General features: G+C 33.9%; 2 protein-coding genes and 1 long non-coding RNA gene across 5 annotated transcripts; 1 reads left to right on the plus strand and 2 right to left on the minus strand.

Moving 5' to 3' along the window:
* Nucleotides 1–433: 433 nt before the first annotated feature.
* LOC105112859 (uncharacterized) lies at nucleotides 434–27,818 on the minus strand. Its single transcript, XR_839851.1, has 3 exons — nucleotides 27,467–27,818; nucleotides 8,552–8,559; nucleotides 434–445 (listed from the first exon to the last, which is right to left on the minus strand). It is a non-coding gene; the product is annotated as an uncharacterized LOC105112859 (long non-coding RNA).
* Nucleotides 3,879–8,135, minus strand: LOC105112858 (P-loop containing nucleoside triphosphate hydrolases superfamily protein). Of its 2 annotated transcripts, XM_011008743.1 has the most exons (3): nucleotides 7,987–8,135; nucleotides 7,737–7,876; nucleotides 3,879–7,561 (listed from the first exon to the last, which is right to left on the minus strand). In XM_011008743.1, exon 3 carries the CDS (start codon nucleotides 7,048–7,050, stop codon nucleotides 4,060–4,062), a length of 2,991 nt encoding a protein of 996 aa, XP_011007045.1. In that variant the 5' UTR covers nucleotides 7,051–7,561; nucleotides 7,737–7,876; nucleotides 7,987–8,135; the 3' UTR covers nucleotides 3,879–4,059. The 2 variants fall into 2 exon arrangements, with proteins under 2 accessions (XP_011007045.1, XP_011007044.1); XM_011008742.1 differs by having other exon boundaries at nucleotides 7,737–8,135.
* LOC105112857 (WPP domain-interacting protein 1-like) lies at nucleotides 22,546–26,746 on the plus strand. 2 transcript variants are annotated; one of them, XM_011008741.1, is made up of 3 exons: nucleotides 22,546–22,924; nucleotides 23,174–24,386; nucleotides 25,814–26,746. In XM_011008741.1, the coding sequence occupies exons 2-3, from the start codon at nucleotides 23,201–23,203 to the stop codon at nucleotides 26,521–26,523; spliced, it is 1,896 nt and encodes a 631-aa protein (XP_011007043.1). In that variant the 5' UTR covers nucleotides 22,546–22,924; nucleotides 23,174–23,200; the 3' UTR covers nucleotides 26,524–26,746. The 2 variants fall into 2 exon arrangements, with proteins under 2 accessions (XP_011007043.1, XP_011007042.1); XM_011008740.1 differs by having other exon boundaries at nucleotides 22,547–22,924; nucleotides 23,113–24,386.
* Nucleotides 27,819–27,985: the final 167 nt, after the last annotated feature.

Below are 27,985 nucleotides of genomic sequence, written 5' to 3' on the forward strand. Positions count from 1 at the left end.
TTTCAACCCTTTAGTGCTGATAGTGTAAGTAGCATCCTGATTATATCAAGTCATGCTACAGGTGTAAAAGTTTTTAAGAAGTTCACTCCAAACACTTAAGTATAACCTTTCACAACTAATTTAGTCTTGTACTTGTTTATAGAACCATCTGTATTAAGTATTAAGTTTAGTTCTATAAACCCACTTGACTCCTATAGCCTTTTTCTATAGAGGTTTGTCCACCAATACTTAAGTATTATTCTTTTCAATCATTCTAAGCTCCTCTTTCATTGTTTTAATCCATTCGTCATTTTTTATTGCATCTTCAAACTCTACATGCTCATAAACAACAATGTTATTTTTTTTCATAAATATCAAATAAAGATCTTGCACCTCTAACAGACTCATCATCAATATTGTCATTAATAACTTTCCCAGTTGATGATTATTGCTTCTCTTTTGGTTCCTCCCATTTACATTGTTTGTCTTCTATAAAGTTAACATTTTTGCTTACCAATTTTTTTTTATTTTATAGTTGGAAAATTCTATAAACTTTGGATGGAATGTTGTATCTAGTGAATACTTTTGGTTTAGATTTTTTATCCAGCTTGTCTCTTTTAACATGTGGCATATAAGTAAAACAAAGACAACAACAAGTTTTAAAATGTTATAAGTTTGGTTTGTATCCAAACCAAGCTTCAAATAAGGTTATTTTATATAAAACACTAGTTGATATCCTGTTCACAGGATACACTACTGTGTTTGCAATATCAGCCTATAATTTTTTTGGTAGCTCATTTTCATATAGAATGCATCTAATTATATCTATGATGCTCCTATTTTTTCCTTTACTCGCACAATTATGTTGTGGCGTGTATGGTTCTGTAAGTTGGTGTTCAATGCTAAATTCATGAAAAAATGGTTGAAATCTTTCATTGGTATATTTCTTTCCAATATTAGACCTTATAATTTATATCTTGCAGTCACTTTGATTTTCCATTAATGTTTTATACTTTCAAAATACATTAGCAATCTTAAATATGAATTTAAAAAAATAAATCCTATAAAATCTAGAATAATCATTTATAAAGATTATGCAGTGAAGCTGTTCTCTAAGAATCTTTAACATTTGTGTGTATCAGTTGAAGTTTATTTGTTGCTTTCCAAGCACTTAGTTGGAAAGATGTGTGTATTTGAAATAGCCTATTATGCACTGAACATTATAATGATGTTGTTGTTGTTTGAAACACCCATTGCAATCTTGCACTTGTTTCCAATATTTTTCTTGTATCATTTTCTATGGATTATTGAAATGTCCATCATAATCTTTTAGTTGTTTCTAGTGTTTGAGTTGGAATTTTTCCAATCTATTTTTATCAGCAACTTTTTTTCAAAAACTCCTCAACCGAATTGATTTATGTTAATCGTAGAATTATAGTGCAATGAACTTCATCATTATAATTTTATTGGTCTAATGATTCTAAAATACCATGGATTTCTATTGTGGTACCAAAGCTGAAAGTTTGTTATTCAACTATGGTTTTTCTTTCATTATTATCTATCTATTAATGACATCATTATCTTAATATTGTTTTTTTCTTTTTGATTATGTAGATTTAAGCTTATCTAAGATAAGTCTACTCAGTTACATAATTCCTTAGATAAAGGAGATTATGGTTATTATGATTCTTATCTCTTATCTTTTATGATCTTATAGTGTTTGATTTCATTTAGAAATAAAAGTTAAGGGATGGTTGTAACCTAATGAAATATTGTTTTGCTTATTGTTTTTGTACTTTTAGTTATTTGTTCTTTGATTTTTGTTCTTTTTAAACTTAATTAAGTTAAGTTCTTTATATAAGTAAGAGGGATAAGGTCTTTAGTTGATATTTATAATAGGTGCAATGTTGTTGAAGCAAAGCTGGTAGATTTTAAAAAAGCAATCGGTTTACAAGTTTGGACAATAACAATGAAGGAGGAGCTCACTATGATCGAAAAGAATCAAACCTAGATACTGGATGACATACCAACTCACAAGAAGATACAACAGAATGGATAGTCATCTCTTAAGCTCAAGCTTTAAAAGGAGTATGAATGAATTAATTTTATATATTAAGTATGTTGATAAATATAAACTGATTGTGTTAGTATATATAGATGATTTATTGATTACAGAAGATAAAGAGTAACTTATAAAAGAGTTTAAAGCCAATATAAAGGATAATTTTAAGATGAATGAACTTCATTTGCTAACATATTTCTTAAGTATAGAGGTAACTCAATCTATGAAAGGTTATTTTTTATGTCAAAAGAGGTTTACTTTAAAGCTACTAAATAAATTTGCGATATAAAATTACAAACTAGTTAGTACACCTATGGTACTAGGACAGAAGCTAATAAAGGAGGATGGAGCATCCAAAACATATGGTAAGGCCTATAGAAGTTTAGTTAGCAACTTGTTATATTTAACTACTATACATCCAAACATTGTGTTTGCTGTCAATTACCTATTTAGGTTTATGTAAGGTCCAAGTCAAATTCATTTTGTGGCAGCCAAGAGAGTTCTAAGATATCTAAAATAGACCATAGAGTTTGGCATGCATTTTATGAAATCTAATTATGTTAAACTTGTTGGTTTTTTCTAATAGTGATTGGGCTAAAAGTGATGAAGAAATGATGAGCATTTTAGGCTATTCTTTAGCTAGGAAGAAAGCATTTTCTATTGGAATCAAAGAAGCAATTAGTGGTTGTATACTCTACTGCATAGGTATAATACATAGCAACATATATGGTAGTAAAGTAACTAATCTGGTTAAGAAAAATACTAACTAATCTAGATTTGTTTATCAAGACTTTAGCTAAAAATAGATTTGAAACCTTAAAGGAAATGATTGGAATGTATAGCTTTGGAGTCAAGGAGGAGTGTTGAAGTTATGGCACAAAGCTAAAAGCTTGTTATTAAGCTATGGTTTTTCTTTTATTACTGTTTATCTGTTAATGGCATGATTTTTTTTATGTTGTTTTTTTTATTATTATTCTTTAGATTTAAGTTTATTTAGGATAAGTCTAGTCAATTATATAATTTTTTTAATAAAAGTGATTATGGTTGTTATGATTTTTATAATTTGTAGTATTTGATTTTATCTGCAAGTAAAAGTTGAAGAATAATAATAACCTAATAAAATATTGTTCTGCTTCTTGTTCTTTACTTTTACCTCTATAATTTCTGTTCTTCGTAAACTTAACTAAGTTGAGTTCTCTATATATCTTTTAACAACAATTTCAACCTTGATCTACAAGGAAAATTGTGATCAGGTCAGCATATTGTATGCACTTCATTTGAATAATTGTTCCAGACTTCATGCTGGAAAAAAAAAATCCATAGATTTGATTTATCAAAAATGTTCCAGTAATGTATATTCCTGGAGGCATCTGTTAGAAGTGGCAGCCCTGCTGTGGAAGAAATATAAGGATTCAATTTCAATCCTTCATTTTTTTTAACTGATTTTCATTTCCATACTCCATTATTAAAAGATGAAGATGAACTTATTTTAGCTATGTAGCTAAAACAAATGAGAATTTCAGATACCTATGATCTCAAGAAACAACTTCAGTGCCTTAATTTCTTAATATGTGCACTGATGAGTATTGGTTTTGTTATCAAATTATCTACCAGAGCTGTCATTGTAGGGTGTCGACCAAACACCTTCTATCTACTACAATGGGGTGCCTTCAGAACTTTGACAATTCAGATTTCCTGTCCTTTTCAATCCCTCTACTTTCATGGGTTACATCCAAGATGTGTTCTTGTTTCCATTTCTAAAATCTAATCCACACTTCCAAGGAATGAAAAAAAAAATCCTAATTGAATATCTTTGTCATGCAAAATATACAGAAAGTGACAAACAAATTGAGGCTTCATCAACTTGAAGTAAATGTTATAATATGCAATGGAGAAAACTACATTATGAGTAACTTAATGGTTATGTTTCTAGCTAAAAACATGATTACGATGTGAACAAAACTGAGCTCTCCATGGTATCTGATAATCCATTCTTTCATCGATAGAGATTACTAGGATCATACTTTGCTTCTCATTCTAACCAACTTTGCTAGTGTTTCCTGGGCAGCCAATGTTTGAGCATGATCGTGACCAAGCATCACTGTCCGGATGCTTATACAAGTCCTGCACAGCTCTTCACCACCATCAAAATGACCACCCCTAAGCAGCAACTTTGCTCTAGTCTCAAGCAAGCTAGCTTTCAACAATGTCACATCTTGCCACAAATATTCATCTACCCTTTGATGACCATGAATATTCCTTTTCCAACAAAGAGAACCATGACACCAGTCCTGTATTTGCGATACAAATGACTTCTCTACTTCTTCAAGCACATTAGTGCACACCTTTAAAAGCTCCAATGCTGAATTACATATTGAGAACGTTGTGAAGGCTCTAATTGCTAGCGGCACAGCTGTCTTCTTTATGTACAAAACCATATCAATAGCCTTCAGTTGAACAAGCGGAGGCTCGGATTTGAATCCGAAGACAAGGAATGCAGATGCCCATAGATGGTTTGTGTTGATGGATGGATTGCTAACTTTCCTCACTCCCTGGACTGTAGCCTTGGCTGCGGATAAACCTTCTTTTCTTCTTGCAAAAACTTGAGTTATTGGGTGGAATTGAATCCAACAACCTGGCTGTCTGTTGGCTCTTCGTGCTAAGCCTAGTTTAACAAGAAGAGTGGCGGCATCTTCTTCGCTTTGGGGTGCCAATCTACACCCAGAGCAGCAAGAAAATGCGAGGCTCACGCATTTGGTCCATTTTCTGAATCCATTTCCAATTGCGGGCATGTTCTTAGCTGCAGTGGCCAGCAAAGTTGCTGAAATGGGAGCTGGGGCAAACCAAGCACCAACAAGAAGCATTCTTAAGGCAAGAAGGTTTTTTCTTCCATCGGTTTGCTGCAAGATAATGAAACTGAAATGGAGAAGTTTCATTAGGAAAGGATAGCTCTTACAGTACTGCTCATCACTCATGCTCACGTAGGAGTAAGTAGAACCATCTTCAAGCGGAACTTGGTTCACAGCTTCAAAAAGTGCACATGGAGAAATTGCAAGCTCAGAAAGAAGTGACCCAACCAACCACAGGCCAAAGCTCAACCTTCCCAATTTCTCATCAAATTTATGAAGAAATTGAAGTTCCTCATTTGGATAATCTCTTCTCCTTTTTCCTCTCATTAAGATCATTGCATCAGTCAATTCCAACGGTGGCAGCTGCAATATGTCAAAGTTCATCGTCTTGGATAATCTTGTTGTGATGATCACATGTGTCCCTCCAGTGTTCCTTGGAATCAAATCATGCAGATCCTTCCCTTCCCACCATTCTCTTTCTGTCTCAAGGTTGTCAATAATGAGCAGATATGGCATGTCTCGAAACAATTCCCTTTTGACTCTCTCAAATGCTTCATTTTCTTGCTCTTTAAAGCTTCGAATCCTTCCTCTTTCCTTCTCAGCATCAGCACTCACATCCAACCCCAAATTCTGTGATAGATTTAATAAGTTCTGCCTGAAATATCTAGCTTCCCCGCCAACCCACAAGACCATTTTGTACCGCTGGGAATATCTATGAGCAAATTCAAGAGCAAGTTCTGTCTTTCCAACGCCTGCAACGCCATTTATGCAAAACACACTGCTATCCAGGGTCTTGTAATTCCCACTTTTCGATTTCTTGTACTTTGATCTCTTCAATGAATTCCTTCCCGTAACTGGTTCCACCCAAGCCTCCAATGTCGGTTCTTTGCACTTCCCTCCCAATTCCAAATTAATAAATCTCCCTCCTCGGGTGCTGCTAAAAGTATCACTTTCTTCATCTGCAAGGCCCTCAGATTGCCCACTGGTTTCTCCTTTAATGATCGGCACAGCATAATCCTGTTCAGAACTATCAGTACATCCAAATAATGCAGTTTCAATCTCCATAATCTCCTTCTCTCGTCCTACAAAACATTTGTTCCTTGGAAATGGAATCTCCTCAAATCCTTCTGCAGCTTTCTCGGCCACACTCTTTCGCCCGAGCTTTGCTCTTAATATCCCAGCAGCTTTAGCTACACAGCTCCTCCCATTACCCTCATTGAACTCCAGCTTCAACTCATTAGACTTCACTAGTCCGTCAATCACTTCTCTACACTCTTTATCAATTGAGTTGCAGTTGAGAAGACCTGTGATCTCAGCAAGGCCGGTGTTGTAGAAAATTGGAACCAAGTTCTTCTTTTGAGCAAAGAATCTAATCTCCTCCAAGCTGGGATGATTGAGGATGCTAGAGTTAGTCACAATCACAACTCCATAAGTCACAGAACAGATAACTCTGTCAGCAATCTCATGGCTCTGAGTATTCGAGTACTTGGCTCTATCCGCAATAAAGCAAACAATTCCCTGAAGCTCTAGCTCTGATTTAAGCCACTTACAGAAGCGCATAAGATTAGGATTCTGACCATGGTAGCCAATGTAAACATCACAGCTCCTGAGTTTGGCATTGGAAGCTGGAGAAACAGGCCCTTTAAAGGAAATGCGTGGGACTGGAAAAGAGAATGAGATTCTAGGAGGAGCAGGATCTGGGACCGGAACACAAGTGACATACTTGAGCTTGGCCTCTGTGGGGTCATCAGAATATTCATATTGGTCTGATGGGGGAGTGTAAGAGCTGCTTGGTATGTCATCTGATTGTGAACCACGGTATGATGAGAATGGTGGTGAGGAGTGGGAGACTGGTGTTAGGTTCTCAGGTGGGGCTGGGTTCTCTTGTGGTTTTGGGGTTATAGCCCTTGGTGATATGTATGGTGACTGTAAGGCTGAAACAAAGGCTGATGAAGGTGGTGACACCAGTGGAGAGTTACATGGGGATGATTCAATTGAGTTTTTCAAGTTTGGAGAAGCTGAATCTGAATTTGAACAACCAAGGGGAGTTAACATGTTCTTACCAATTCTGCTGCCAGAAGTAGAAATCTTGATGGTGAGGCCACTAGGGGGTTCTTGAGGAAGTTTACCAGCAAGCGATCCTTCTTCATCCATGACCATGAAAGCAACTTTTTCTTAGAAAGCTATGCTTAGAAGGCAATATTCTTCTCCGCAAGAATTTACTGCTTTAGTACCTCTCTGTAGCTGTACTTTGAGTAAAGTCACAGACTGGGAGGTGATAAAGGCCCTTCATTATTTGCATCACATGTCCTTACAGGAACCATATTTGGCTAAATATGCAGCAGCCAAGAAGGTGAGCTCTTGCTTTCTCCATTGGATTTGATTCTTTGCTCCCATTTAAGCTGACAGTGATATTTAAGTGAGCAGTTCTGACCAAAAATTATAGCCAGAAGATGAATGCAACGGTAAGGCTCACACAGAAGAAATTTGCATGTGGTGTGCATACATATCTTCTCTCACTGTGGGCCTCTGTCAGTCAGACTATACACCTATTTTCTTCTGCCTCTCAGAGTATATATTGACCAATACACTGTTTAACTTTAACATCTACCAGGAGAATACGGCCATGTTCACATATGAACAGTTGTAGATGTGGAACGCGAGCTTTGTTCTGAAACAATAGGTGATCAATTCATATATCAGACTTCTAAAACATAAAAGCGGCTTCCAGAAACTGGATTAAGATTGTTTCATTGATTAAAACAAGTAAAAGCAAAAGTTCTTTAGACCATAAGAAGCCGGTTATGATGCAACTAGAGTATAGCACAAACAGTAAATGAAATTACCTTAACCTCTTGCTGCAAGTACGTGAGATACAGAAGAAAAGAGAGGCCTTCTTTGCTGCAACTCCTCAAAACTGCTCTCCCTGTCTCTCTCTCAAAACAAGCTCTATAGAAGAAGAGGGAATCTAATGTCTGTGCTGGATCTGCGAGGTTTTTGAACATTAAAATATTAAACTAGTGCATAAAAAGAAATTTATAGGTCCTAATGGTGCAACATTGTATAGTGTTATTTAATAATTTGCCTAGGGCTCACCCAATATCCTTTTGTTTCATGTGTTGTGTTGTTGTGCACTCCAATCTCTCAATTCATAAATCATGATATATAGACATGGGGCTCTCCTCTCTCTAACCTGTCACAGAAGCCAAAAAAGGGGTCAGAAAGAACTCAGGATAGGGCATTGGGAGGGTAACCACAACTCAGACCTTGTCCATAGTGGGGTGTTTTCTAGTAATGCTTTTCAAACTGGGACCTGAATAAATTAATCTATGCTTTCCCTGTATACAGATGTACTTATCTGACACAAATTTGAAACCATTGTGCACCGGGAATTGGAGCCAAGACCAGTCCACCCAATGTCTATCTCCTCAGCGACTCCTTCCTTGGGCATACACATATACAGCTAGGTTTCTATCTTTTACTCTTTTTCTGCGTAGCTCTCTGTAGGCAAGGGGCCACTGTACCCTAAATATTACTCAGCGTATACATTTGAGCACAAAACCAAGGCAACTTGAGAATGGTAGGGTTTGTTCCAATAGAATTTGATGGCTTATTCAAATTCTACATCATCTCTTATTGCCTTGTTTGAGTTTGAACCAACTTCCTTATCTATGTTTTTGGGATTTAATCAGCTTGAATTATGGATATGGTTTAACTAATATTCAAATATAAAGGTGCCTATCTAGCTAGGCCTAACAGGTTAATTATTTGAATCAAATTAATCAAACAAGAAGGCTGCGCTTACTCAGATTGTGTGTGTATCAGCTATGACCTGCTGGTCCAATCCTAAACCCTAAAGACCATTGAAGACTAAAGTATCATCTCTTTTTTATATTTCGTGTCTTCCTCCATATTTCCTTCCTTAAAGCCTTCTTTTTAGCAAAAGTTGTGATCAACCCACTGGCTGGCTTGCTTTAGTCTATATACAAAAGTTGTGATCAACCCACTGGCTGGCTGGCTGGCTGGCTTGCTTTAGTCTATATCCTCTGCTAGACGTGGAAGCTAAATTCAACTGAAACTCAACAGGTAGTTAAAAGGTGGATGTTCTAATCAATCATACCAACATGTGTCCATCAGCCTCTAAACTAGTTAATACATTATTATTATTGTTTCTTTTGACTTCGAATAATTGAGGTCCTCTACCAACTAGCATGAAGAAAAGGTGGCATTATGAGCATCCTTTTGTTCTTTCATTTTACCAGTTATCTCTTTGCTTTAACATATAATACTTCTCTTCCTCTGTGTGTGCCCTTGATTTAAGAAATACAGTGTGTGTGTGTGTACTATATATATATATATATATATATATTTCTCAACGAGTCATGATCTCTCCCTATCAATCTATGCACCACCGCCACCACTAACAATTAATTAACAAGTGCAGCATAAGGGGATGACATAATAATCCTCCCAGCACCATAAGTAGGGCCGGTGAGCACTAAAAACAATAAAAAAAAAAAAACCTCCAATCATCCGAACTAATCTGAATTTTTTTTTAAGATTTTTGAAGAATTCCAAACTACCTAAGCTTTAGGGTAAAATTAAAAAAAAAATAGGTTTTCCAAATTATATCTTTTGATTATTTATAATTTTTAAAATAAATAAATTTTAATTTTTCTAAATATAATCTTATGTAGTCAAGACTGTCCCAAGACTTAATTTTATCCAGTCAAATGAATTTGTTAAGGAAATTCGGATAAAACAAATTAATAAGATAATGGGTCTAGAATTTAGGTATCTAAAGAATTAAAATCTATTTCCGTAAAATATAACCTAAAATAACAATGTTTCATAGTCAATGGCTATTGCTAGAAATTAACCACGTTAAGTGATAGTTTGAAAATGCGGACCAACTCGTGTTTTTTAAAAATTTTAAAAAAAATGTTAAAAATTATTTTTTTATATTTTTTAATTGTTTTGATATGTTGATTTTAAAAATATTTTTTTAAAAAATAAAAAATATCATTTTGATATATTTCTAAATAAAAAATATTTTGAACCACAATCGCAACCATAATCTCAAACAGACCCTAAATTAAGCTTTGCATGGGATGGTTAGCTAGGGCATATGGACATTCCTTTTTTGGCCAGAAAATTGGAGGAATATTCATATTTCTTATTTATTAGGCAATACAAATTCAACATGGATATTGCACCTAATATGTCAAGCTTGCAAGTTTTAAAGAAAGGAAAAAGGTATCTATTTGAGAGTATGCCTAGAGATGGAGTGAGATGGTTGCTCAAGTTAATCCTTTTTTGTTGGAGAAAAAGATAGTTAGTTTATTCTTAATACTTTTAAAGCCTTATATTTTGAGCATTTGGCTTGGAGCACAACACAACATTTTACCAATTTAGTAATTGTTGACCCATCTAAGAAGATGGGTTTTATTAGAAGAAAGAAATAAGCTAAAGTATATGATGTCAAAGGTGGAGGTTATGAAGGAAAATATAAAAAAATACCACGATAGTAACTACAATACTTATAATTTTCAAACATTTACCTCTACTAATCCAAATCCAAATCCAAATAAGAACTTTTAAAGAATACCATTGACAATTTGGTCATTATATTGACCATTATGAGAAGTTTTATGATGAGATGGAAAGAATGATGATCTCATGAATGTTAAGGCTAGAGAGTGCTAAGAAAGATAACTTGTCAAGATAAGAAGATAGAAGTTTGTAAATATCAATTAGCCAATTATGGAAGGACCATCAATGATGATCTTGACCAAACCAACTTGTATAAGTAGTGGGAATTATAATGTTTTACCCTATAATTACAGGCACTCCTTCTATATTTAAAGTCCTGCTCCTATTTTTTATGTTGAGATGGGAGGATTGACTCGAAGTGGAAGGTGACAATGCAGGTCTAATGTCTAAATTTTCTTATCGTTTCACGCGGGTCCAACACCTGATTTCTCACTACCCATATAGGTCCAACACTTGTTCTAAAAATTTTAAAAAGTTATGTTTTTTAGAGAAAAAATAATATATTTGTTTTATAAACTGTTGTGGGTCTGATGGTTCAACTCATCAACATGACTTTATCAATAATAAGTCATAGATTGTGATTATGAGTGATCAAATGACTCAACTTATTGATATGACTTGATCGATGAAATGCCATAGGTAGTGATCAAAAGCAACCAAATTGGTTAGCTTATTGACATGATTTGATCAACAAGTAATCACAAGTTATGACCAGGAGTAACAAAAAAATTATCAAGTTTGTTCGGTCAAGGTTTTGTAAGTGTGTTTTAATGGCTCTAAGAAACTCTGTTTGATTTTCTTGAATTTGTGATTGGCTTGTCTTGGTAACTTAGTATGATTTGAATATTGGGTTTTTTAGCTTAAGGTCGACTAGGTTTTTATCGTTCATAAAGTTAATTGGGTTTTCTGGTATTTGTTTTTCTAGTTTGGTAAGTTGTTTCCTATAGTATTGAGGTTTGTATTTGTAAAATTATCTTGTTGAATGATATGTTTAGTATTTGTAAGGGTGTCTTCTCCAGGCATTTTGTATGGAGTTGCATTAACTGTTTGGTCTTTGTGAGTAAGTTGTATGTTGCACAAAGGTGGATGATCAGACTCAACTGTAGTTCCACTGGTGAGGTTCCATACATGAATTTTGGAACGGGTTGTAATACAACATACATGTTTAATGGATGCAAATGGATATGTAATATGTTGTGTTGGTGCATAATGAAATTCAAACTAATCAAAGAATAAGATTTGTACCTTATAGGTCTCAATGTAAGCATATAATTATTTTTAAATATCATTTCTCTAGTGGAAGAAGTTTTAAAAAAACTAAGATCGTTTTTCAGAATTATGGTCTCCATAAAAATCTCTTTTGAAAAGAGTTTTGTTGATGATAAAATGCTTATCTGAAGTTAAAATATTCAGCTCGTTTTGGATGTTTTCAGTAACAGCTAAAAATATTGGAGTAGATGGTTGCTCAACTTTTGTATAAACAATTTTTAATATATTTGTAGTATAAGTTTCATTTTGGAAATTAGTAAAAAGGATATCAGATTTAGATTTTCTAAGAGGATTTGCATGATAAAGGATATTGATAACATAAGGGATTTTAAAAATTATTTCCAAATCTATTATACTGGAAGAAAAGGAGTCTTATGAGAATTTAGAACTTGTAGAGTGTCGAAAGAAAAGGAGTCTTATGAGAATTTAGAACTTGTAGAGTGTCAATGAAAAGACAATTTAACTTTGTCATTTGTGTACTGAGAAATGTTTTTTATTTGGACATTAGGTTAAGGTGGTTCAGGTAATTCTAGTTGTGCTGCTCCTTTAAGGATCTAATCTTCTAGAAGGGATATATCTTTTCATTGCATTGATTTTAGGACAACAGTGTTTGAGCGGGATAAATTTGTTTATAAAATGAGTTTTTCTCGTTTTTAGGATTGAAATTTATGTTTGCTGGCAAAGGCTGAGAACATGGCTTTGTAGTGGATTTTAAATATGAGAGCAATAAGGATTGATCCTTTCAGTATATTATAAGTATAGGTATTTATTTGTAGTAGCATACTTTGTAAGATATTTTTATCTTTGAGGGATATGGTTAAGTTTGATAATAGTTAAATGAAACTTAGTCATTACAAAGGCTAGACTCAGTAGAACTTAGAAATGAGTCTTGAAAGTTTTGAAATCTAGCATCTTGAAAGGGGTTTTATCCCAACTTGGATAAAACCAACGTGGATGTATTCATAGTTTCTAGCTGGATGTTTTGTAAGGATTTTTTAGAAAGGAGTTGGATGGTTTCAAAAGATTTTATAAGCTAAATATCTCTTTTCTTCAGTTTTGATTATAAAATCTATTTTAAAAATATCATAGAGACAATAACGAAGATGACTGCTTTAGCATTCTTCCACCCATCAAGAGGCACTAAAAAAATGAGTATTTCAGGCTTATCTATTTAGAGCTCATATTTTTTTGAATCAACTATTTTGAGTCTTTTTTGTTGTTAAGCCCATTATTTTTGGCCTTTTCTCCATACCTAATACCACAAACAGACAAATTAAATGTCGATTACAAGAAGATAACAAACAAAAATCCTATAAAAAAATGGGCAATTTTCATTTTTGTCGTCACCTAAACATGAAAGATAATAGCACAAGGATTCTAAAGGAATCTCCAAGCTTTTCAAAAGCCATTTTGGCTTCATCTGTTGCGAATCTTCTATAAAAGGGGACTCTTAAAGCCTTAGAGGGAGGACTATCATTTTTTCTTATAAAATTTTACTCTCCTATTTTCCCATAACCATTCTTCTTTGTAACCAATATCTCATATATTGATTTATCATACAAATTTAAGTAAGATTTTATTTCTATTTCTATTATTTATATTCTTGCAATATTTATATTTCTGCATATTTAAGTATGATCTATGTTTGATCAAAGATCTTAACATTGTTGGTCTTGCCTTGTTCATTCACATTAGAAATTTGTTTTCTTTTTCCAAACTCAGTATATCAACTAGAAACTTATGACCCAATCTAAAGATCATTCTCAGGTATAATAATATCATGTATTGATCATTCAACCTCTCGACAACGCCACGTACTAGTCATTCAACCTCTTTGGTATTAGAGTCATAATTATATATATATATATATATAGTTGACCTCCTTGTGGATTAACTTCATACTTGCTAAGTTATTTATTACTTTTATACTCCTGTAATTGGGATAAGACATTAACTTTTTTATTGTGTCACTCATGTATTTGATTACAGCTAGGTGGATAGTTTTCTTTCCATGCCATTGGGAAATACTTGTCAGAGTTTATGGAGTTTACCCTTAATAATTACATCTATTTGATCATATCTGCAAAGTTATTTTGATTTTGTCATACTTCAACTTATTTTAGTTTTATTGGCAATTGGCTCATAATGCCATAAGGCTTTCTTTTTCAATTGAATATTTCTTATTAATAACATAACGTGTTCATAATGTGCCTTATTTTTTGTTGTTTCATGTAAATAACACACTGAGCACACCTTTTACTCATAAAATCACTACTTTAAGAATTCTTAGGTGTTTTCCTCTCCCCCCCCCCCCCCCCCGGCAAAAAAAAAAAAAAGCTTGATCTCATATTTTCACAAGGATTTTTAGGAAATCAAAGTTTTAATACAAAAAAAATAAAATCAAATTAGTGCTTATTCTAATAAACAAGTTCTGAAAATTCAAGTGATACAATAACACTTATAAAACCTGCAAAACAACCCAAATGCCATGAAAAGACTTTAAAGTTGAGTTTTGGCTAAATGAATAATAAAAGAAATGAATTTAAAGCTAAGTTTTGGCTACATGAATAATGAGAAATTATTTTGCATATTTGCATGAAAGAAAGCAAAGTTTGCCAAGTTTAAATACATGCGGTTGAAATGTAGAGAGGTCATCTTTGATCATCATTTTACAAAATATAAAAAATCCCTAACATTCCCTTTTTGAGCCTAATGTATTTTTCTTGAAAAATAAGCTTGACTAAGATCACACCCTATACTGGGAAGTAAATGCAAAAAACTAGTGATCCTTAGTTTTCAAATACTTAAGCACCTTTCAAGCTAATATATGTCCTTTTTTTTCATAGTCAAGAGCCAAAGCCTACATTACATGTCCAATCAAGCCTTTTCTGATCAAATGCAACCAATTTGGATTGATAGACAATGCTTTTCTATGCAAAATAACTCATTAGTCATGCAATTAAAATGAATGCTTTGAAAACTAGTTCTTTGAAACCCTCAGATTGGATCTTGAACCCATTTTGACCGATAAAACATCACTTCATATTTTTACCAAAAGCAAAACAAAAATTTATCAATACTTATACAAATCTATCTATGAGAATCGCTTGAATTTTCTAGGACAAGTTTATTTTAAATAAACATCAAAATGATTTTTTGTTCAGAATAACTTTGAAATTCTAAAAGTTCATTGTGAAAACAACTCCTTGTAAATAACCAAATAGTCTTTCACATAACCTTGTCCCTAAAGAAAACCTGAATTGAACACTTAGAGGTATGATCAGACTGGGCAGTAATCCAGCAAAACACATAAGACTAACTCTATGATTCCCCTTACGAGAAAACATGAGATATAATGCTTTACAAGTAAGTATACATGCATATTGATCATGATGCATTACTTTCATCCTTAACAGATCAGTGTCTCACCATAACCTCTTCTTGAGCGGGCTGTTTAGCTCTCATCATTTAGATAGTGTGCTTTACAGCCCCACCTTCTTCCTTTTGAGTATGTCTTAAAACCCTCACCCCTCATATAGCCCTTACCCCTTAGTAGTTTGTTTTATAAACTTGTCTCTTTTTTAGGACGCCTTCCAGCCTTCACCCCTCGAATAATGTGTTTTCTAACCCTACCTCCTTTCGAGTGTACTTTTAAGCCATCATCTATTATATAATACGCTTTCTAATCCTATCTCTTTTCGAGTGCATTTTTCAGTCCTCATTCCCCTTCAAGTTTTATCTCTTTTCAAATGCTCTTTAAGCTCTCGTCTATTGAATAGTGCATCTTCGAGCCCTATCATATCATCCTTTTAAGATATTTTATTTTTTCACCTAGGTACGTCACCTATCATAATCAGACCTCTTGGAAAACTCTTTTCATCTTTCATTTAGGTCGGTTGCTCGTTATAATAAAACCATTTTGAGAAATCCTTGCATTTCTCACCACCTTCAAAAGATTTTATTTGGGCCGATTGCCCATTACAATAAAACCATTTTGATAATTCACCATATTTTTCACCACCTCTAAAAATGTTATATTTGGGTCAGTGACCTATTACAATAAAACTAATTTGAGAAATCTTCGTATTTTTTACCACGTTGATAATTTTTCATACGGGCAAGTAGCCCATTACAATAAAATCTTTTTGAAAAATATAAATATTTTTCACCACTTTGAAAAACCTTCATATTTTTTTTGACTTTTTCACATGGATAGGTCGCTTATTACAACAAGATCACTTTGAAAAATCTTTGTATTTTTCACCTCTTTGAAAAATCTTTAAGGTTTTCACCTGGTCAAGTTACAATTACAACAAAACCACTTTGAAAAAAAATCTATGCATTTTTCATCATTTTAAAAAATCTCTGTTTTTCACTTAGATAGGTCACCCATTACAATAAGACCACCTTAAAAAATATTTTTTTCAATTTTTTCTAGATAGATCACCCATGACAATTCAATCACTTCAAAATCTTTAAACTTTTAAAAGAAAAATCTTCCATTTTTTACTCTGAGTGTGCTTTCTAGCCCTCAAAATGATTCATTATTTCTTAATATGATGAGTTCATTATCTCTCATTCTTCTTTTTCTTCTTTACAATGCTTACTACATAAAGTCTTTTATGAAACTTTCTATTGTAAGCATTGTAAAGAGGTGGGCAATAATCATAACTCAATTCTGGGTTATTCCCCAAAAATAATATATTTTTCAAAATAAAAATTAAAAAAATAAAGAAAATAAAGGCTAGCAATGTAAAGAAAGTAAGTCGAGAAATTAAGCTGCAATTTCGAAGGAAATCCATGATCTTATTGTACCCTATTATGCCAAAAAAATAGGAAAAAAATAAAAATTAAAGGTCAAATTAAATGATTATTGAATGAATTTGTATAAAAATTAAGTTCATAGACATAATTAAATTTTTAGTAAGCCAATTTGATTCGATTATCTGTCAAATTAAATTTTAATTATGTTTAAGAATTAATTTAAGTCTAATTAAAGGATATACTTAAGTGTAAGGACTTAATTATACTTTAAATTGGTCAAATTAGTTTTATTTAGGGCTGAATTGGTGAAAATTTAAGTTTAGGAGCCTAATCTGGGTTTAATTGAGAAGATTAGAATTTTAAGAGACCAAATTTAATTTTTACCAAGTTAATTGATTGAAATAAAGAGCAAAATTATAAGAAAATCAAAGTTTTGGGGTCAATTAGGGATTAAATTGATAAAATTAGCAACCAAGGATCAATATATAAAATACGCCAAACTTTAGGGGCTTAAGTAACAAAAACTGGGGGTGAAATAGAAAGTTTAATGGTCAATTAGGGGTTAAATTGAATAAATCCAAGACCAAGGATCATATTGCAAGAGACACGTAATTCTGAGGCTCAAAAAATAATTTATCAGGGGTTTAATTGTATTAAATCCTAATTTTAGGATCAAATAGGGGTTCTGTTGAAAGAAATTGAAAGCTGGAGGACTAAATTAAAGATCGATAAAAATTCCTAATTCAATCCAAAATGGTGCCATTTTGAATATATATTAGAGAGAGAGAGAGAGAGAGAGGACCAGAGGATGCGTCGTGTGGTCACCGTTCATTGTCTTCCCTAATTTTACCCAAAAAAGCTACTTTAGTGGCTAATTTTCAAGTGCATTTAATGTTTCATTTCTCCATCAAATCTAACAAAACATGCACGCAAATGATCCTGCAATTTCTCTACAGCCTCATATGAACAGTTCAGGCTGAATGACAATGAGACGACGTAGCCTAAATAGGCCAACTCAGACAACCTTTTCCTGCAGATTTGACAACTCACGATGCACACTTTGAACAAATGGTTGGGATCCTTACCAGCTAAATCAAATGCCATGATTTGGCACCATTAAAGATAAAATATCTGCCTTCGACCTCCTATAAATAGGGGTGCATTTCATGGCCTGAGTAAGAGAAAAATCGGGTTAAAAAATCATAAAAAATCAGCTTCTCCCTTCTATTTTTACTACCATTGTCTATCTCTCTTCATTCTTCCTCTCTATAATGGCCTTTTGTCATCGCCACTATCACCGCCGAATTAACCACCAACCCAGACCCATACCAGTGGTAGAGCAACCACCGCATCTGTCTCCTCTCTTTCCTCTCCTCTCTGTAAATTTCTTTCTTTTCTTCCTCTTCTTCCTCTAGAACCTTTACCCATTTCATGTTGGGCCAGTGACAATAACTAGTTCTTGCCCCTTTATTAGGTTACCTTCATTCCTCTTTGTCATCTACAACTGCAGAGCTGCATGTAGAGCATGAACTGTTCACGTTTTACAAATAATTCACTCCTCTGATGGGTTAGACTTGGTTTGGTCTAGCCCATATAACTGGGCCGGATTTGCCCCACCCATAAAAAAAAAAAGATCTCGACCTAACCCAACCTAACCTACCTGGGTGTTAAATAAAAAACAAAAAAATCCAAAATTTTTCAAAAATTAATTCAAAAAAATTATGATTTTCTTAAATATTTTTGTACTAATTTTGAATAATATGAGGTTGTATATTTACACTGTAAAATACAAATTCGGTATTAAAATACCTTGTTTTCTCTGAAATATTTTTAAAAAAATCAAAACATTTCCAAGAAAATCTCAAAAACTTTTAAATTAATTTTCCTTTTCAAAAACAAAAAAAAATATTTTATTTTAATGCATACGATCAAATCCTAAAAATTTTCAATGCATATTTTCATTAAAAAACTATATCTTTCTCATGTTAAAAAAAAAAGATATCATAACCGGTTTATAATCATCCTTAGAATTTGACCAAAATATCAAAAACCTTTTTTTTCAATTTTTTTGAAGGTCCAGATGTAGACTTCAATATTTATAGTGTGCAAAATTATACGATAAACTACACCATCAGGTATTAAAGATGTAAGGTATAAATAAATACGATGCTAAAATTCAGACTTTAGAACAATTATAATTTAACCTGATAAGATAGAGAATTTCTCATAAATAGAGAATGCCTTTAACATTAGAAAAGATCAACGAATAAAAACCTAACTTACAAAAAACAATCAAATAACAATGCAGATTACTTTAAATAGGATGCACTAGGGGTTATACATCTTTCTCTTATACAACCAATCATTTATCTAGGCTTTCATAAACCATACATTTCTAATAATATTAATTATAATTTTATAATTAAATCTCAAAAAAAACTTTACAAGGATTTTAATTGTTGGAAAACAACTAATAAAAACAATTTTAAATTAATCTAATAATAGTTACATTAAGTCAGAACTCAGAATTCCTTCAAATTGACGTAACTTTGAAAATCCTTGGTTCTCATCAGAATGAAATTGTTACAGTTGACTAGGTTGTGCTTTTCGGTGCTCAAATTAACATCTCTGAAATGCCTGAGAAGACTGATGAGAACCAGGGCAGGCTGCTAAGAAACGCATACAATGGAGCTAGGAAGCTGCGGAAGAAGCTAGGAAGCTGCCGCAAGGTCATGGCCGAAATCCCAGCTAGCAGCAAGCTCGATGGAAGAAGTGAGTGGGGTTTTAAATAGCAGCAGTGAGTCGGCAACTGGAGGCAGATTCTTGCGAAAACTGGAGAGGGAAAAGGAGGAAGTATCCTACAAGGAAAAGAAAGGAGGAAAGTCTACATTTAAGAGGCTTTATATGCACAGAGACAGACTCGAGGCTCGAAATTAAACCGGGCAGTCCTTGGGCTTAAAAAACTCTGAGTTTCATGGGTCAAACTCTACTGAAAGGCTATCAATATTGAAGTTCCGACGAGCAACGAATAAAACACATACTAAAAACTTTTCTGAACCTAAATATTCTGAGGTATTTCAGTGCCATCCAGCAGTAACTGTGCCCTTCACAGGGTTTCCACGATTGTCCCAAACGTCTAGCTTAATATTATCATGCACCAATTTAAGTCTCTTTTGGCCAGACATGGTATGCTAGCAAGCTAAAACCTCAGGTTCAGTAGTATCGTTCGATTATCAATTAAAGAAAGAGAACAGACCACTAATTTTGATTTGAGAGATCTGCCAGAGAAGAATAGACATTAAATGTATATACAATATACCCCATAATGCTGAATAAAGAAAGAAGCGCGCGCACATCTAAAAGCTTAAACCCTAGGAAGAACAAGAGACTCGTCAAATTAGCATCTCTTTAACAATCCATTCTCATCTTTAAAGCCAACTTTTAGGCTCAAGTTTGATCGGATTATTATAATACTTTCAACATATATGTATAGTTCAAGATATTGGATATATAATCACATCATAGAATAACAAAAAAGAACAGTTAATTTGGACATAGAATTCTACCAGATTCATGCATGACGTGACGGATAGATAGCAAATTTATGGCTTTGATCATATATGTCTTTCAATCTTCCTTTGCATTATCAACAATAACAAAACCCCTTAATTCACAGTAATCAACAAAATCGTGTTCGATATTAATGGAGCCCACGATCACAAGCATTTAAGAGAAAAAAATATTCTGATTCCCTAGCTCATAATCTAGGGTTTCTTTCTGATATTCTTTGTCTGCCTTTTTTAGGGAGGGAACAATTAATCTTGTGACCCTATCTTGAAGATTGAGTTATCCTTTATCCCAAAGTACGTACAATCCATTCCATTAAAAATAAAAATAAAACTCCAAGGTTTGCTTTTTGAATTCTATTCTTAATCTTCAAAATCTGTAACAAAATCCATCTTTAAATTTAATACACACACACACACACACACATAGTCTTACCCCCTTTCACAATTCATTTAAAGTTAAAAAATTACACTAATCATGTTATAATTTAATCATTTTTATACTCATCTTTCATGTTTTAAAAACTTATAATTTATAGTTTTTATACGTGTAAAATAAATTAAACTATAAAATAATTTAGGACGAAAACGTCTACTACACGTGTAGCAAAGCTTAGAATATAGATTATAATTTTTGAAAACACGAGGGGTAAATATAAAAACAATTAAGTTATAAAATAGATAATTTCCCCTTTAAATTTTTGTTCGAAAGGAACAAATGAAGTAGGATTATTTCATAACCATGTTATTACATAGTCAAATCAAGTGGACGTCATCATGGACAGACGCGACGAATATAATTTACATGATGTATGTGAATCTTACCCTACAAGTATGGTGTATGGTGTGTATAGAAAGAGAAATTAGATCCTAGTAACAAGGCAAGAGATTAAAAAGAAAACCAGACAATTCTAGTAACCATACAATATTGAATTTTTATATTCGAACCATGTTGTATGTGCCATACATATGTTAAGGGGACAAGAAATAATAATAATAATAATAATAATAAAGAAATAATAAATAAAAAGAGGATGCATTGGTGACCTCACCTCTTGTAGGTGTTACTCACCTCCTTTTGTCCCAAATCTTTGTAAAATATACTTCTTATATATATATATATCGAAACTAAATTTTATCTTCATCTGATTTTATAAACACATCCTTGCAATGACATGTTATATTGAAGAAAATAAATTCTTTTAGAATTTTAACTTATAATATTAAAAGAAGGAGCACACTTTCTTAAATATTTTAACTCTTTTTTTTTTCTTAAAAAAAAAATCCTCAAGATTCCAACGAGAGCCGACAGAGGACCCATGAAAAAGAAAAACAGTAAACAACACTCAAACCATGTTGGAAGATTTGAGAAAGGACTGGCATTGGAATTATTTTTTTAGCGAATAACCAGAGCTATCAAGGCTAATTATATTTTTTTATCATGCAATAATTAAAAGTAATATTATTTAAAAGAATAAATAAAAATCAACTAATGTTCATGTGATTTTTTATTAACTAATTGTTTAATTTTTTATTCAGCTAAAAATTAAAAATGATGAAGAAAAAATTTCATTATGATGTTTTTTTTATTAGTCTTTCTTTGTTTTGATTTTTTTTAGATTTTTTTTTGGTTTCATCTTATTTTATTTTATTTTTATATTAAATATGATATTTATTCTCTTGATTTTTTTATTTTCTTGGTTTTTTATTTCATTTAATTTTTTTATATTTTTTAATTGCTTATTTTTATCATTTTTTAATTTATTTTTTTTAATTTTATCTCTTAATATTTTATTTTATTTTTAATCCAATTCGAGCTATTATTCTTTTTATTTTTTTTTATTTTTTTTATTTTATTTTTATATTAAACCCTCATTATTTTTTTATTAGTTTTTATATTAGATTTGGTTATTATTATTTTGATTATTATTTATTTTTTAAATTAGTTTTTAACTAGCCTTGAGTTTTTTAATTTTTCTTTTTGTTGAGAGTTATTTCAAATTATGAATTAATCAAATTATCCCCAAGATAGAATTATCATCATTTAAATAGATTTTTTATTAGAAAAAAAATTAACTAACCCGAGTAACAAAACATGGGCAAGATATATATTTAACGAAGACATAAAACATGTTGTGTTTTCATGTGGTATTTATCATGGACACTGAGACATTACACTGTGAATTATAACAACGTAATATCGGTTTCGTCCTTTCAAGTGGTTTTTGGGTGCTCTGGCTAATTAAGTCATTTCCAAGATATCAGTTGGTGAAAAAAACATGGACAGCTAGCAAAGGGTGTTTATGTCATTATATTTTCTTTAAGATTATTAAATGATCTTTCTGCCCTTACAATGAAACGGAAAGAAGGGGAAGAACCCAATGGCGATTTCGTCTTTTCATGTGGTTTTTTGGGTTAAGTATATATAGTTTACCAGCAAGGAGCATGATGTTAGCAGGAGGCCGACACTTTTGTCAGATGAGATGAGAGATCTCAGGGTGGTTGTTAATTGATGTTTTAGTGTTAGAAAGAATCACAGGTGGTGGTGGTGATCAAATGGCCAGCAAAGCCCCACTTTGACACGTTGGGTTCTTGGGCCATCCTTACCTCTTCCATGTGGCCCCAACTTCCTCTCTCCACGTTCATTCTTTTCTTTTTTAATATTAATTATTTCTTAGAAAATACTACCACGACTACTAATCGTCAATGAATAATTACAATTTCATTCCAGCCACGCCAGGACGCGCTGCTTCTGTACAAAATTGCAAATTCAAGCACAGTTTATGGTTTCTATTTCCTTTTGATTTTCCCCATCATTCCATTCACCTTTCTTCTTCAATTTCATTTCAAAGCTTTCATTCTTAATTTATGGATATAAAAAGGTATATCCTTTTATCTTTCTCTCTCTCTCTTTTCCTTCAATAATATATCTCACTCTTTTGAATTATGCTTTCTTTTGGATTTTGTTTAATTCATTTAAATCTGTTCATGGATAGGAAGACTGAATCATGTTATCAAAGGGTTATTTGAATTTGATGCAAAGTGTTATGTACTTTATTCTATTTTCCAGATTTTGCATATAATACTGCTGGAATGATAGTTCTTTGATCTTGATCTTGATCTTGATCCAGAGAGACCACCCTTTAAACCTCAGATTTATGGATTTGGAGAGTGAAAGTCTTGCGCTTGAATCTGTTGAAGATAATGAATTAACTACCACCACCATCATTTCAACCACAGCCCCTGACTGTCCCTTAAATCATGGAGATGGTGATGGTGGGGATGATAACAGTAAGATAAAGGCAAATGGATCATGTTCGAATGGAATAATTCATGACATGGGTGCTAATGGTAATGGTGATACGAATACATTGCCTCATGATGGAGAAGTTAAGGAAGGTGTGGGAAGTGAGCAAGTGGGGAATTCAGGGAAGTCACCGCCTTCAACGGCCATATCTCCTGCTGGAGGGTCACCTCCGACTAAGGGATTTGGCTTGAAGAAATGGAGGCGAATTAGGAGAGATGTTGTTAAGGATGCTAGTGCCGATGCAGATAACAGTAAAGTTTTGAAACGAGTATTCTCTGGTGCTGTGAATCAGGCTGAACCAACAAATTTAAAGCTGGTTGAGGTCATGCAAAACAGCGATGGTTCTTTCGGATCGGCCAATCTATTTAGAAATGTGGCTCTTGGCGATGCGTTTGTGACCAGTGGGTCTAGTATGGAATCTAGATTTATGGTTGCATCTGCTTTCGCAGCTGGCATGGATTCTGAGAATAGTGAGGATCGGAGTAGCAAGTCTTCAACAGCAGCTAGTGCTCCTAGGGTGAGGCATGACCTGCCTGCAGTGTCAGGGTATGCACGGGACAAGAACAGGGTGAAGAGTTTGAGTGGGAAGGGTGTGGGTAGTTCAGCTCAACAGGTTCAACAAGGGAAGGGATGGGTAGAAAACGGTAAGAAGCCTAGAGGAGAAAGGGTCAAAATCGAGAAGGAAAACTCTCATTCCAGCATGGAATCTGATTCAAGAAGCTCCAACGTTGTCTTTATGCAGGGTGATTATTCTGTGAACAGTAACGGAAAGCAAAGTGGAAGGTCAATGATTTACGACGGAGAAAACAGCGATGAAGCCCATGCAGGTGAACAACAATTTAGCGGGGATGTACATACTGGTTATGGGCAGGAGAATGTTGGAGAAGTTGAATATGTTTCAGAAGATGAATTAGCTGCAGAAGCATCTTGGACAGATAAGGGAGGAAAAAGGGTTGATCACCGACCCTCGGCAGATCAGGATCAGTGGGTTGAGTCTATACTTTCCCTCCAATCTGTGCAAAAAGCTCTTGAAAACGGTTGGTTTGACTATCTTTTATCGGATTTGATAATCCTTTTTTTATGACGTGTTTTATATAGGCCATTTGTGTGCTATCATATATTGTATTGTTGATTTGCAGTTGTATCATACCTCATAATTTGTTTTTGCTATAGCTGTTTGGTTTCAGAGGTTGACAATTTTTTGTAGATAGTCCTGTAATGCTTCTTCCAGGTATCTATGTAATTGTTTTGCCTTTTCTCCTTATAGACGCATAACTCTAATCGAAGTAATCAGCATTTCTCAGAAATGTAATTGTGAAATTATTGAGAAGCATGGTTCTTAGAAGGAAAGAGCAGCAGCTCAGCGTACGTGCTATCAATAGGATTTGGTGTTAGTTTACTGGACATATTTCAATTTGAAGGTAGAAAGATTTATATTCCAAGGCTAACCATGTTCCGGCTGTTTATTCCTGTTACACATTCAAAGATTTGCGTCGTACTTGGTATAACTGGTTTGCATGAGGACATGTGGTTAGCCAGTCTTTTCTTTGTGATGTAGATATTGATCTCACGCATTAGGTTGTGTTTCTTTCCCGTCAGTATCTGTTTTTAATTGGAACTTGCATCTTGAATCCAAAACACGAAAGTTAGGGCATCCAATAAGAACAATCATCTCCCACTGGCTGAATGCTTCTTTCTCCCTTTATATCAATTTTCAATCTGGAACTTATATTTCAAATCCCTTCTCTTTCTTTAGTATTGAGGAGGTGGGGTATCCATCGTTGGACTTGACTAATCCTCCACCAACCCAGGCCTGGAGCCCTCCCTGCAAGAGATGTGCCTGGCTGAGCACAGCCCTTAAGGCCTGCAGCTGATGGTCAACATTGGGACTTGCTGTCTGTGGAAGTCGAACCCTACTGTCCTACTGCCATTGTTTGTTTAAACTCCACTTACCTTTCTAATCTAAGAAAGCAGAAGTTAGGTGATTCCAGTAAAAACAATTATCTCCATTTTATGCAATTCAGGATTTTTTCATCTGAGCAGTCCAATTGCCAATTACTTTGAAATTAATTATCGTTTTATAGTAAGTGTTGCTTGGAAGCAAGATATGGGCTTGAATTACATGGTCATCATTTTGAAGTGGCATTCATACTGAATTCCAGTCTGTGGCACACGGTGTTTTCACCCCATTTTATGCATAGAATTGATCCATGTCTTAGGTAATTATGGTCAGTCTCCTAAGTTGGGTCACTTGTCTGGTGTTGAATTGGTTCCTGGTGTTTCCCTTTTCCCTCACCTGTTGGTACCTCTAGATAGCACTTGTCCTTTCATTCAAGTTGTTGATGGCACATCTGTTGAATCAGATAAATTTGTTGTGGATGAAGACCTTGTGTCGATTTTCTGCAAGATAAAGTGGAAAGGTAGTATGATAGCATAGTTAACTGAATTATGTCTACTCTTGCAGAGGTTCAAAAATTGGGGGAGATCGGGAAAGTTGGCAGTGTAGTGGAAGATCCCTCTTTAGCTGATCCAGAAATCCATGAATCGAGCTTATCTGACAAGTTTGATTCTGAAAGTTTCAAAGAATCAAGTTCATTGGAGTTCCAAGTATTAAGCTTAACACAGAATGTGAAATACTTGGAAAGCAGCCTGGAGTTGACAAAGGCTATGCTCAAGATGAAGGAGACAATGGTTGCTGAACTGGAAGCCTCCTTGAATGGTGACAAGTCACCAAAAGAAGAATCAGTGAGCACCACAGAATTGCAACAAGAGAAATCTAGAGAGATTGAGAACGAGCTTGAGGCCCTCTTCAAGCAAAAGATCGAGGCTGAGATTAAGTGTCTGGCATTAACAAGGAATCTGCAGAAGTTGAGAGTTGCTGCAGGTGATCAAATCACCCTATTTGAGGAACAACAGGCTCTGGCTGGTGAGCAAGTGCAGATGCTAAATAAGCTAGGAGAAGCAGGTATCAAGGCTGCGTCACTAAAGAAACAAGCGGAGCAGCTAGAAAAATACTGTGGAGATGTTTTAGGGACCGAAGAGGTGTTTAAGATGCAGAGCAAATTATGTAAGGTTACTGCATGTTTTTTCATCCAGTTGATTTTGCTTTTCTTGGTTTTTTGGCTATTAGTGTTGCAGTTATCACCCTCTTCTGGGGTGGTTGCACCCACTTAAATAAAACAACAGGTCTTTGTTCTCTGTCCATTCTCAACATTTCCAAGCAAAGATTGGATATCATATTTTCACGTAGAACGTTCTCTCTGTTTTTTGGGGTTGGAGTAGACGATGGGGTTGTAGTTGTAACAAAGTTTTTGATTTTCGTTGTCGCTCTTGTAATTCATTTCTTCTTATATTTCTGTTGAGTAAAGATCTTAAGATGATAGGGTCTTTTTCATCCTTGTCCTTCTCTTTTTGGTGATGCCCCTTCTATGAGTTGAAACTCGGATTGTGTTCAAGTTGATCTTAAATAAGCAAAATCATGTTTGATTGATAAAAATATGGTTCCAAGGGGGAATTGGGATTTTAATTTCAAGTTATTCAGGTGTCGAATGTCAACCATGCAGTGGTGTTGAATCCTTGGTGTCGTATGAATGTCTATATGAAACTGATGGTGGTGCTGCTCGTAGACAGTGAATGGAGCTGCTTTCGTTAGGTTTTTGTTTCTTCCTGGCAACAAGGCAAATCGATCTTCTTCTTCTTTTTTTTTTTTTTTTTTTCTCTAGTTTCTAGGAAGCAAAACTATTAGTAGGTGGCTGGTGCTTGAAGCTACCTTAATTGCAAAGCCACCAGTTTACCAAGGAAATACAAGTCGAACATGCAAGATTTGGAGCATGTCAATGACGAGAATCAAATTAAAAATAGGTGCTTAGTTAGTCCTTGAGTACCATAAAATGTAAGCATAGTACTGGACTGGAATAGAAATTTCATACATTTTTTTTTATAGAGCTAAATATTAGTAGTTATATTAACTTTTCATTTTTAGTAAAAAGCTAAGTATTACCAGTTGTATTCACCTAAAACTAAAACAATAATATAATTTCTAAAAAAAAACAGGTTAAGTATATCACATAAAACCTTAAATAATAGAAAATAAGCTTCTTACTGATCCCAGCGAAACTCTTCTATACTTCCTTTCTGTTTCAAGGCTGCAATCGTCTGTGAGACTCTTTTCACTATCTTGATTTAAAGCAGCAATTCTAACCTTATCTTCTGAGGATCTAGCCTCAGCAGCGTCACCGTCACCATGAAATTCAAACTCTAATTCTGATTGTGAAGAAGAGAGATAATATTCCATGCCATCATCAATATCTCCTCGATCCTTTTCCTTTTCCTTCTTGTAACTTGCCCTTAAGTGGCCTCCCCATGATTTTCCATTAGGAAACACTTTATTGCAAACGTTGCACGATCTAGACATGATATTGCAGCAAACAAACAGCAAATCAGACTGAATGTACAAAAGAGTGACAAAGTGGTAGGTGTTACCTTGTGTTTGAGATATATCCAAGGACGAGTGAGTTTGTGTCTTCATAAATTGGTTCGTGGGAAGCAAGTAAGCAAAAGCAACGGCTTCATTTTTGCCTGGAATCCAAACCCCAGAGAGAATATAGAACAGTATTTGGACAGTCACGCTGTTTGA

Source organism: Populus euphratica, unplaced genomic scaffold, assembly GCF_000495115.2.
Source record: "Populus euphratica unplaced genomic scaffold, PopEup_1.0 scaffold371.1, whole genome shotgun sequence".
NCBI classification, from domain to species: Eukaryota; Viridiplantae; Streptophyta; class Magnoliopsida; order Malpighiales; family Salicaceae; genus Populus; species Populus euphratica.